This window comes from Cupressus sempervirens, chromosome 3, assembly GCF_028749045.1.
Source record: "Cupressus sempervirens isolate cs-2001-9-10 chromosome 3, ASM2874904v1, whole genome shotgun sequence".
In the NCBI taxonomy this organism is placed as follows: Eukaryota; Viridiplantae; Streptophyta; class Pinopsida; order Cupressales; family Cupressaceae; genus Cupressus; species Cupressus sempervirens.
This window is the reverse complement of record NC_143120.1, coordinates 61,525,349-61,538,282: the sequence shown is the minus strand read 5'-3', so window position 1 is coordinate 61,538,282 and position 12,934 is coordinate 61,525,349. Positions and strand designations below refer to the sequence as shown.

At 34.1% G+C, this 12,934-nt stretch overlaps 1 protein-coding gene across 1 annotated transcript; it reads right to left on the bottom strand.

The window, feature by feature from the left end:
• Positions 1-1,394: 1,394 nt before the first annotated feature.
• On the bottom strand, positions 1,395-3,291 carry LOC149564779 (uncharacterized). The gene has a single exon (XM_089818371.1). It carries the CDS (start codon positions 3,131-3,133, stop codon positions 1,598-1,600), a length of 1,536 nt encoding a protein of 511 aa, XP_089674497.1. The 5' UTR covers positions 3,134-3,291; the 3' UTR covers positions 1,395-1,597.
• Positions 3,292-12,934: the final 9,643 nt, after the last annotated feature.

The window sequence follows — 12,934 nt, the reverse complement described above, 5'->3', positions numbered from 1 at the left end:
CAATAGAGCTCAGTATATATAAGTCTTTCTCATGACTCGACCTAAATAGAGTAGTTCGGTCATAGTAATGATCGTCTAACTCCGCCTAGTAAATGATTGTGTGTTTGACACTAATAGACAACAACAGTTAGATAGACCAACAAGGTGTATATGAATGATCTCATAGCTAATAGAAGCATTAGGAGAAGTAACAGAAAATATAAACCGAACTCATCCCTTCTTATGAATGAGGATAATATTGAAGCCATTGAAATGGTAATCAGTCTACTAAACTTTGAATTTCAGTCAAACATAATTATTTCTTATAAAGTTCCTGAAATTACACATAATCTATTTGAAAATAAATGAATACCTACCCATATACATCATTTCCATTTTCATATATCTTAAAAGCTATAAATCAAATCCGCAGTTGAAATTATATATAAGTTACAAATTTTGTTTAAAAAAAAATTCCATCAAACAACCATTCCCAAATATAACTCTCCTTAAGTTTCACAATACAATACATACATTACTTGACTACAAATACAAATCCTAAGCAACAATCATGAAGAAGAAAACACCCTCTAATACCAAACTTCTCCATGACTATACAAAATGTTGTGACATCATCAAACCTCTCCAAGCATTTATTCACTAATGTGTCTGCCTCCATCAACAACTACCTATACAAGCTATGGCAGGATCATGATGTTGTAGTCCCTTGTTGTTGTTGTTGTTTCTGATTTAGATTTTATACAATTTCTTTTTGCATTATTTTTTATTACATTATGTAGTCCATCATTGGATTGATTAAAAAGCTCAAGAATCAACAAGATGGAAAAACTGATGCATATAATACCAACTATTCATTCACTAACCTGTCTACCTCCATCATAAACTACCTTAACAAACTTACATATACAAGCTATGGCAGGAACATGATGCCGTAGTCCCTTCTTGTTGTTTCTAATTTAGATTTTATATAGTTTTCTTTTACATTGTTTCAAATTACATTATGTAGTCCATCATCAGATTAATTGAAAAGCTCAAGAATCAACAAGATGAAAAAATGATACATATAATACCAATTTTTCATTCACTAATATGTCTACCTCCATCAACAATAACCTATACAAAATATGATAGGAACATGATGCTTTCATCCCTTTTCTTATTATTCTTATTTCTGATTTAGATTTTCAGATTACGTTCTACAGTCCATCACCAGAATGATACAAGTTCAAGAACCAATAGCATAAAAGAAATGAGAAATAGAAACGATCTCACATGAGCATGGTGGATTACTGATACACACCTATCATTATTTGGTATCTTGTTCTTTCCTTAATTTTATCAAAATTTCACATACTTTTTAACTAATTTGAAACATTGATTAAAGAATAACAGAATTTGAACTAGAAAAGCCATGAATTTTTCATTGATTGCAAGTCCGACTATAAACAAGCAGATTCATAAGAGTTCAACAAATTATAAACAAGAGAGTGGCTTGTATCTCCCACAGTATAACTACAAATTCTTCAACATAAACAAATATTAAAAATTACAAGGGAGAAGATTGCCTGCGGATTAAGAAAATGCTAGCTTAGAAATCCTAGGATCCATGATTGTCTGTAGAAACTGAGTTTTCTGCATTTTTCAAAGCCAATCTGCATTGCTTTTGTAGCAAATCCAAGGTTTCACAGAACATCTTCACCTCCTGAATCTTAAGAGCATGCCATTTCTGCTGCAATTCCCGAGCCTCCAAAGACTCCAAACCGGGAAACCCCTTCACAGAATTAAGATCATCCATCAATTCTTTCATTCTTCTTGACAAAATGGCTCCCATCCCCATCTCAGGCCCAAAACCTCCGAAGGGTTGAAAACTTGCACCAGCAGAGGAAGCAGCAGCAACACGATTGATTGAGCTCTCAATTGATGCTTTAAGCCTCGATTCTTGATTTTCGAGCAAGATTTTAATATTATCCTCAAAACGCCCACTTTTGCTTTTCGGCAATATGCACACTCTATTGTCTTCTATGTTTTCGGTTTCATGAGACACAGAGTTCTGTAGGTTTTGCTCCTCTCCTTCCTTTTCTTTTTCAACTCCAGTTCCCCTTGGCTTGGTAATTTCATTTCTTGCGGGGCTTTCAGATCTAATTTCCCCAGAGTTTTCACCTTCAATTCCCCTAGGGTTTTCACCCGCAGTTTCTGCAGAGTTTGCCGTTTCGTTATCATTTACCACAGGGCTTTCAGTTCCCTTTTCCCCGGGCGTTTCAGCAGCATTTTCTCCGGGATTTTCACCTTCGATTTCCATAGAATTTTCATTTCCAATTTCCCGTCCATTTCCACTAGAATTTTCACGCTCTAACTCGTTTGGGGTTTCAACTACATTTTCCCTAGACTTTTCATACTCAAAAAGCCCTTGAACGCCATTTTTCTTAGGGTTTTCGGAATTTATTCCCGGATCATCTCCATTATTTCCCCAGATTCGCTTCCACATCCTAAATAAAGCGGACTCCTGAGGAGTCCTGTAAGGAAACTCGTCCTCTGCAATACTGTGCTCCTTAAGCTTGGACTCTATGGCCCGAAACCTCTTCTTCATAGTTCTCATCTTATCATACAGTTGAGAATTACTTACCTCATCACGCAGAGACTCCTTCGCCCGCTGGTAAAACGCCGCCATGTTAATTTCGCCTTCGGGTGAACTGCATTCCAAGAGCGCCATGGAAAGAGAAATCTCCTCGTCGTTGGACCATTTCTTAGTAGAATCGCTCACTCTTTTCGTCGGCCTTTTCTTCTTGCGGTTGGATCTACGAATGAAGCCTTCGGCTGTCGTTTGCTTTGCACTTTCCACCGGCGCAGAGATCTGCATATGGTAAGTTTGCGCCAGGAGTTCTTCCAAGTCGATTCCGCCGGATTTGTTCAGGCTTTTCTTAGATCTCTTCTTCTTTTTCCATTCCTGAAATGGCTCTTCCCCATTTCTCTTTAGCCTGAAATTTGCCTGCGCAGGGGCGTCCTTGGTTTTCTTCTTCTTTGAAGACGGCGGTTCGTCAGTGGCTATCAAAGTGGGCTTCACAGAAACTTGTTTCCCTTCATCCTCTTCCGGAGACGGAGAGAACAGAGGCGCCTGGCGAGCACCGGCTCTCATAGCTAAGTTACACAGCACTGGACGGAGAGGAGTCGAACCCGAGACTTCTTAAAGAAGCAAATGCGAGACAGAGGGAAAGATGGGACGGGTGGAACGCTTATGGAAACCAACGGGCGGGCGGGTGTGTAGTTTGGCCCTCGGTCGGGTGCGAGCAGAAAAGGGCACCGATGGAACGGGTAGAGCTTCTAAGTAGGGAAAACGGGTCACTTGCTGCTTATGTTAATCTCTAATTAGAGAAAATGGGTCATAGCCGCTTATGTTTGTATGGCATTCGCTAAGTCCCAAATAAAATGCATCAAAGACTTTATATATAAAAAAAAAAAAAAAAGTCAAATAAGATTCATTTTTAAATTTACGAAAGTACAGTGAATTTTTTTTGAAAATTTTGTTGTTTTCAATAATAAAATATACAGATTATGAAGATCAAATGTTGAGAATTTCAAAAAAAATCATTGTGTTTTCATTATTTTGAAATTTAGTCAATAATGCAATTTGTAGGGAGGATAGTCGCATCTTGTTTGTATTAGTGTCACATCTATCACAACCTTTCCCCTTGCTTATTGCTCATTAAAAGTTCTTAAAAATGATCGCATATGTACTAATAGTCGATCACACATACTAATAGTTGATAACTGTTTAGCTTTCTTGGTTGTTGATTGGTCCATTTGTGCAAAAAGTACTATTTTTTGGGTAAGCGACTATTATGGGGTCTCAGTGGGGGTGAACATTTTGAAATTGCACACCACCTCACACTCTACGAGTTCTACAGAGAGCTTCATAAATGTGGGAAAGCCAAAATGTTAGCTTTAAGCTCGTCACTCACCTACAAAGGTTCACTGAAAAATCAACAAATTTTGACATACGAATTAGGAATTGTAGGTGCGTGAAGCTAACCTAGACGACTACTAGATCCTTTCCCCTAGTCATCTTTGAGTTGACCTTTTGTTACAACTCGACTCAACAAGTGTTAGTTGTGAGGGAGGGGGTTCAATGTTGGACAACTTTTTTTCCCTTTCTTTTTCTGGTGTGTGGTTGTTGTTGGAGAGTTTTGTATTAAACTTATAAGGGAGGGGAATAGAAAGATGCACATCCTAATTTTGGGGATCCATGTGGACTTCTAAGTCTTAATTTTTATTTTATTTTCTTTATTTAGTTAGCAACCTCAAGTAAAAATTTATGCCATTGAATCTATCATGTATGTGTCAAAAATGATGTCATATCCCCATTTAAAGATAATATGATATTTTAAATAATATTTAATATGATATTTTAATATTTGATATGATAATATTTGATATGATAATATTTAATATGATAATATTTAATATGATAATATTTAATAAAATAATATTTAATATGATATTTTAAATTATTAAAAAATAATAAAATTTCAATGAGTAAAGAAAGAAAGAAAGAAAATTAAATACAAGAAACAATATTGTAGAAAGTATGTTAACTTTCTAAATAGAATTTAATAATAAATAAAATAAACACATATAAGTAAGTAAATAAATAATATAACATAGAATAATATAAATTAACTAAATCTAATGAAAGAGATGTTTAACAAATAGGCATGACTCCTTAAAATTAAGATATAAAAGGGAGGAGAGTTTATTTTAGAGAGGGGGGGAAGGAAGAAAAAAGGAGAGGAGTTCACAAGGAAAAATGGAAGAGGAAAGTAATATGGAGAAAATAAGGAAGCGACTTTCTAAAAAGGTATCAATGATATTGAAAGGATGCAAACCTTTGAAAGGGTCATAATTATGAACAGTTGTGACTCTTCAAAAATATTTTAATTATAAAGTATTGAGACTTTTCCAAAGGATTTTAGTTATGAAGGGTTGTGACTTTTCGAAAGGATTATAACTATGAAGTGTTGTGACTTTTGAAAAGATTTGTATTATGAAAGGGTGTGACTCTTGGAAAAGAAGAAGGTAAGAAAGGTATGTTTATGAATTATATTTGTTTAATTATGTTTTTTTATGAACACTACTTGTGGATAATATTGTGTTAACTCATGGGTTAAAACCATGGATATTAGTGTGAACTCGAAGCATGGAGCATGTGAGATATTAATATCTAAATTGGCCACCATGACCGAGATTCGATATCAAAGCATGAAGCATGGAGTCCGCCATGGCCAATAATCGAGTAATAATACATTAATCTATTAGGAGAATTATAAGACTTGAAGCATGGGGGTAGCAAGGTATTAACACCTTGAATCGACCACCATGACTGAGAATTCTTTGTGTTGTCAGAATATTCTGATGTTGTCAAACATATGCATATGTCGTTGGCCTTGGATAGAGGATGCTCATCCAAGAAGAATCTTAAGGGGGACACTCCCAGGATGACGATGAAGTAACTATGAGCTATGGAACCCGATTTGGAGACGTTCTTAAGATTGGGGTTAACTTAGAGGGTAGAATGATATAGTTAGTTTTATTATTATTGTGATTCTAACATTTATTTTGCGGGTATAACTTGTCCCTAATTAACCCTACTAGTGGGGACATTGCAAATGACCCCTGCAAAAAAGTAAGACCCATAGGTATGCACTTGATCATGTTTACTGGTGCATTGATGTGGCACCATATGAGTGGTTATCTTTGAAAAAAAATCACTATCTTTTTGGAACCTAGATTGATATGACATTTCCAATGCATCATTATACTTAACTTATAAACTATAGCATGTTTTGGACCCCATTCATCTATTGACTGCTCACCCCTACACTTGTTAAGATAAGTTTTGATATAAGAGTGTGGGGTTTAGTTTGACACCACAAAACTTATCAACGATAAAACAACTTTCATAATTAAATTAATTTTTGTCACTAATTTAAAAAATAATTAGAATGTTTATATGGTTTTATAGTGTAGCCTTTATTTGTAATTTATAATATTAATTTTGTAGCTTCTTGTGTGATTAATGTGATAGGTTATAGTATTTGAGTGAAGTTATTAATTTCTTTAAAAAATCCTATTTTGTGACACCAAGCACAACCAAGTAGGGGTGCTCAATTTGACTAGCGATACAACAAAATTATTGTATCCCATGCCATGTTGCATGAGTTATCATGCCTTCTTTGGCTTAGTGTCAAGGGGTCAAGAGTATGTGTTACATTATTTTTGCACTCAACAAAAAATATTATTGTGTTGTGATATGAGTATCTTAAAAAATGATATAGAATTGATTTATTTTTTGTTCAATAATAACTGAATATACATATTAAGATAGTGTCATTGTTGACAACCACATAAACCTCTCTTCAACATGACATCTACCCTATCTTGGCCTCTCCATGTCTCTCATTGTTTCTATAGCACCACTTTCTAGTGTTTTCTCAATTTTGATCATATTACCAACTTCTCACAATGTAGTCATACACCACCTTTAAAAACTTGAAAATTATCATCATGACAATCGATTTACTTTTGGAATCACTCAGTTGGTCCATTCTTGTGAGAGAGATGATGGTCAAGACTACCATTTACTACTCTATTATATATTTCAAATGCCATAAAAGGGGCATGGATGGGGAAATTAGACACTCAAGCGGGGATTCATGTGGAGAATCGAGAGGAAATGTTCACTAATAGGCAGTTTTGAGTCATTAGGGGATCCTTAAACTGACATAAGTAGGGTACATTATTGATAACGTGATGCATTAGCCCATATTCACTATTTTTCTTGTTATGTGTTTGTTTATTGTTGGGTAGCTTCAATCAATCCAAATGTAATTAAAATGTTTATGTGCATGTAAGGGATGAGCTTTCAAGGATCGAATAGAATATTATGGTTGCATTAGCATTTTTATTACGTTATCTCATAACTAGCACTTGTACCCCATAGGTCCAAGCGTCAAGTCAATTGGAAAACTTAAAAAGTCTTTTTTTTCATGACAAGGACAACCAATCTATACACTCTAAAAAAATTGTATTTGTAAATTTCTTCTTTACAGTACCGAGGAAAAAATAAACACCAAATCTAATGATTATATTATATCACATCTATTACACGTAAATAAAATTGTTTTTTAGAACTCATTGCACAAGTATCTTGGCTCAATCAGCTTGTCTACTTTAGTCTCGATTGTTTCTATCTATCTTCTAAATTTGTGTAGAGGTATGAAAAATTGTGTTTCCATCTTCGAAGGCCTGTTTCGCAAAATGGGTTGCAAAACATAATAGGGAATGCTCAAATTAATCGTCGACTATTTCATTTGAGACAACTAGAAGTATTAGCAAAATAGGAAACTAAATCAAGCTAATGTAGATTTCTATTCTAGGTAAAATTGTGCAAGTTTTGTAAAAGAAAACTCGGTAAAACTGTTTGTGAAATATGAATTAATGAGTGTCTCTCTACCAAATATTAAAGAATGTATGCATTCTTAGATGTGGCAGTGGACATGAAAAGTAATAAAATATGAACTTATTTGTAGACCTTACTAGATAATCTTGAGATATTCATTCAAACATCTTCTAGTCATTGAAATGTTGAATTAGGGTTCTATATATTGGATTTCATTAGTGAAAGAATCATTATTTTAGAAAATTGAAAATAACATAATTGTACACGTATTTCATAATTAGAGCATGATTCTATGAAATTGTGGCATACCTTGATTGTTGAGAGGGCAAATTGATGAAATCAAGTTTCCTCTCATTTCTTGATAATTGTGTATGGATTGTTTTCCATTTTGGAGAAACTTTCAAGGGAGAAAATTGGTTGGATATAAATATCTTTTAGTGATCTGACTCTGGATATTGCTGTGAATTTGAGTCCTTTCCTTTCTATTTTACCAATGTCAATTGTTGCTTTCTGTAGTGTAAGTCCTTGGAATTTGTGAATGCTTATAGCCTATGCCATTGTTAGGGGCATTTCATTTCTCGTGCCCAGGGTCAAAGGAATTATTGGTACCACTTTTGAATAATTTTTATCCCATGACATACCATTGTAATTATCAATTCTTGTTGTAATGTATAGTGGAAGTTGTGGGGGTTCGAAACCGTCACTATAAACAATCTCAATTATTTCACCCAATACTCCATTTACGATGCATGCCTGTGTCCATATGTTTGTTGTTAGCATGATATGTTTCCCTTTTCACAATAGTATTTCCTTTTCAAGTCACTCTTGAATACCTGCATATTCTGTATTGCATGTAGTGTTTATTTATATACTTATTGCAATTGGACAAATTCAATAGTTTCAACATTTTTTATTATGTAGTTTGACAAGATCATTTGTAGCAAATAGGTTTATTGATTTGTCAAATTCATCTTTTCCAGGTGATGTAATCCATTGGTTTGTGTGTGTGAGTAGGAGCTCCCAATCTTCCTTTGTCGGTTGTGCATTTTGTATGTTTTGTAGAAGTTGATGAAACTACTTTTGCTCTGTATTATCACCTTGTTGGCAAAATATTGTATCTAATGTGATGACTATTTTGAACTACTCCCACAATGCTCTTATAGTAGAATGTGATGTGTATAGGGGCTTTTCCATCACAGGAGGTAATTGGGCAAGATCACCACCTAGGATGATGGAAAGGCTACTAAAGTAGAGCTGTTGATTTTCTAGAAATGTTTGTCATAGTCTACTATTTATTCTCAATAGTAGCTTTGGGCCAATGAAGCTCAGTTCATCAATAAGAATGTGTCTTTTTCTTTTGATTCCTCCTGCAACGTAATCAATGCTTTCTCTTGTAGTGGTTGCATTTGTTTAATAGATATTTTGAGCACTAAATGTATAGTAGATGCATGTAGAATGCAGCAACACCTGTAGGAGCTAGTACCAATAGTTGTCCTTTATATGATTGACCATTATTGTTCAATGCATTTCTTATGTAGTGGATCACATATGATTTTTCTATACTTGTTGTTCCTTGAATACTCATGTAAAGAGGTTTGCTAGTTTGACATTTTTTGTGTTCCATAATTCTTGCGAGTGTTGCCTATTGACTTGTTGACAATGGATAGCTTGGTATATAGTAATTTGATAGGAGATTCTCACCTTGTGAGATTTTTTGCTTGTATTTATGAATTGTGTTGCAATTTCATGTAAATGTTGGGAATGATAATTTGATCCCATTTTTTGTTGTCAAAATTGTGCCTACCAAGCATATCAAGTTCATTGAGGGAAATATTATGTGAGGGTCTTACCTATGACAACATATGTCATTCATTCATTTGCAATAGTTCTTCTTCCTCCTTTGTTTCTTCTTCTTCTCCTCCTCCTCCTCCTTCTTTTGAGTTTGACTCACATTCCAACATGCGATTGACATGCCAAACATTATATCTATTTGCATCCATGTTGTTCCAATTTGCAATAATTCATTCTTTTGTCAAGACAATGTCATTTTCTATAATACAAAAATGTTTTTATAAGAGAAGCTCACTTCAACAAAATATTTCAAGTTGATCTGTGTCAACATGTGGAATATTGTTGAACTTTGGGTAAACATTAACAATGGCTTGCACCTATCTTTCTTTCCACCTATCATTTCTACGCTTTGCAAAATAAGTGTATGATCATGTAGATTCAAGAAGTGTTAGCATATGAAGCTCTGGAGGTCATTACATGTATGCCTGCAAGTATGTAGATTGTATTTGGTTTCTATTTGACATGTCTATGATAGTCATGAGTAGGGTCTTTAGCTAATATCAACTCTTCATAGTCATGTCAACTATGAAGAGTCTGTAATTGTCCTTTCACATCCTTGAATGTATGTAGATTGTATTTGCTTGAACATTTTTTGACCAATTAATCAACTCTTCATAGTCATGAGTAGGGTCTTTAGCTAATATCTCATGTGTGTCAAGAAAGCATGGATCATCCAGGGAGTTGTAGAAGAGTGTGCTATTTCTTTTTGAAGCCTCACGAGGGTTCCAAGTGGTAACATACTCGTCAAAAAATAATCGAGCTCTTTCAACTTCTGCAACATTGTTCCAATCAAGTTTATCCATATCTGACACATTCTTAATCCATATAACTCTTTGCACATGTTTACTTCCTCTGGTTTGCCACTCAAATCTATACCAATAGTTTTCTATACCCAAAAGTTGTGCAATGACTTCCTCATAGAATAATGTAAAATGATGATGCATGTATAATGATATTGTATGAGGGTTATTGATTATGTTCTTCACGTGTTGTCTATTTGATAACATCCATGGGGAAGTGCCATTTGTGAACAATCGATATAAATCTAGCCATTTTGTGTCTGCTACACTCAATGTGAAGAAAAGTGTAGGTGAGGCTATTTGGTTGATCAAGTTTATCAACTTTGTTTGGTGCTTGTTCCAATATAGTCATGTTCCTCATATGGAAGAACCATCGTGTACCGATTCTTGTGCAAGTTGGTTGTCTGAAAATTTTGTAAGGTGTACATGAAGATTTTCTATGGTAGCAGGCATATTTTCTTCTATATTTATTTTAATGAATATCACTGCAACTACTTGGCTATGATGTCTAGCCATGAGATTGAGGATGAAATAGTGAAAGCATGAATGCCTTCCAAATCGGTTGTCATGGAACCTCATTAGGTGGTGTGCAAATTCATGAGCTTGAACCTCCTTTATGTGGGGTTGCATGTAGAGTCTAGATCCATTTGGAAAAAGTGTAGGAAATTCCATATCTACTAAGCCCTTAGTGTTGTATTCATTTACTGGAGATGAATCTATCACTGGCCAATTGATAACATTGCTTACATCATCTTCAAGTTGTAATTTTTTTCTAGATGATTTGTAGATCATGTGTCATTTTTGGATGCTTAGACATAAATGACGATGTGTATGATGTGTTATCTCCAATTATCTCTTTGTCAATTTCCATTTCAAGATTTTGCATTGATACATCTTCAACTGTTTCAATGGTTTTAAGCATACCTGAGATATATGTTGTTATTTTAGGGATGTCAGCTAGATTTTCAGTGTAAATAGTGACATCCTTATAGTATGGGTCATATTTTACATTATATTGTAATGCATCTATAATGTGACTTCTCTTTACATAACAATAATAGGATTAGCCTGTTGTATGTAATCTTTGAACAAAGACTATATCTAGGTCCTATATTCTATGTGGAAGAATGTTTGAAATGTTTTATATATCTTGTGTGAAGCCTATAGTGTGACCACCATATTTATATTGACCTCCAAAATTTTGAGTCACTTGTAATACTAGGTTGACTCTAGCAATCAACATCTCTTCAACCTGGGTCAATCTGTTGAGTGTAGTAGGTTGTTCTCCTAGATCCGTGTTGTTTAAGGATGAGAACCAATGTACTCATTTCTCATGGAAGCATCTCTTGCACATTGGAGTTGTTTTTGATAACTGCAAATGTATCCCTAAGTAACATTCTTTGCATATGGTGCAGCTTTGTAAGTTGGACAACACATCAAGCCTTTGGCAAAATTTTATGAGTGCCATTGTATAATAATTTCTTTTCCCAATCCTTGTTTGTTTATCCCTTTCTTCTTGCAATGGATTTTTTCAAACTTCGATTAGTGTCTCTTGTAATGATGAAACTATTTACCATGTACCTGTGTGGTCAACACTATCTACTTCTATTTGTTGCAAGGGAGTTAAAGATTGGTCCAATTGATTAACACATCTATGAGTAGATATTTGATCTTTATGATGGGCATAATATTCTTTATTTCTTTTTCTACTCTGTCTTCGTTGGATTTTTGGAAGTGCAATTTCTGGGACACAATTGCATTGTTCTAAGAGTGGACCTTGTTGACCATGTAATCGATTGAGCTCTAACTATTGGAGGTCTTTCTCTATGTTTACTTCTATTGTACTCTCCTCTTTTATTTTTTTAGAGGTAGTCAAAACTCTTTGTAATCTATTAGCACGTTTGTGGGAAGCTATCACATCTTCGTTATGTGCATAATATTCTCTATTTCTTTTTCTATTTTCCTAAATTTGTAGTGTAGAAGGTGGAGCTCTGGGGAGATATTTATTCATAGAATATTTCATTTCTTCAAAGTTGTAAGTAGAACATATTATTTGGTCAAGAAAATCGCAAAATTCAAAATTAATGAACAAAATTGATGTTCTCCCTAGGTAGCATGATCAAAGAAGCTTAGTTGTTCCAATTTCTCATCAAACAAGAATGTTGTTTGACAAGTTCAGAAGGAAACATGAATCCTACATAGGATTAGAGTTAGGTTTATTGATTATTCAGGACCTATGGGTCATCAACCAAAACCCATTTATATGGATTCTATAGGATAGTACACCACAATCAACATTTGATGACAAACATGAGAGATGTGTACCTTTGATATAATGGATAGAGATGTTAATGAAGATAGAAGCTTTATATATTTGGTTAAATATAATGATTCAATTATATCTAAAATAATAGATAAAATTGTACACAATCTATACATGTGATGACAAACATGAGAGATGTTTACTTTTGATATAATGGGTAAAGATGTTCATGGAAATAGAAGCTTTAGATATTAGTAAAATCTAATTATTTATTCATCATCTAAAATGATGATTTTTTTTAACAGAATCTATCTATAGATAGGGAGGAAGAGTGAGAGAACTTGTTGTTCGGTGCCTTTGACAAAGTTTATCCTTGTATAAATTTTGGTGCATCTTGCAAACTTATCCTTGTAGAATTTTAGTTAGACATATTTCAATGTCGCACTTAAAACAATTCCTTTCTTTTTTCCTATCATTCAACAAAAGAAAACAATAAACCAAAATATGGTTAGATCTAAGACATAACGAGGTAAAACATGCAAGAGTAATTTATTTCTTTATTTACAT

What these genes read in the sequence shown, in the direction of transcription:
- LOC149564779 (XM_089818371.1), bottom strand. Translation starts at nt 3,133, where the DNA reads ATGAGAGCCGGTGCTCGCCAGGCGCCTCTGTTCTCTCCGTCTCCGGAA.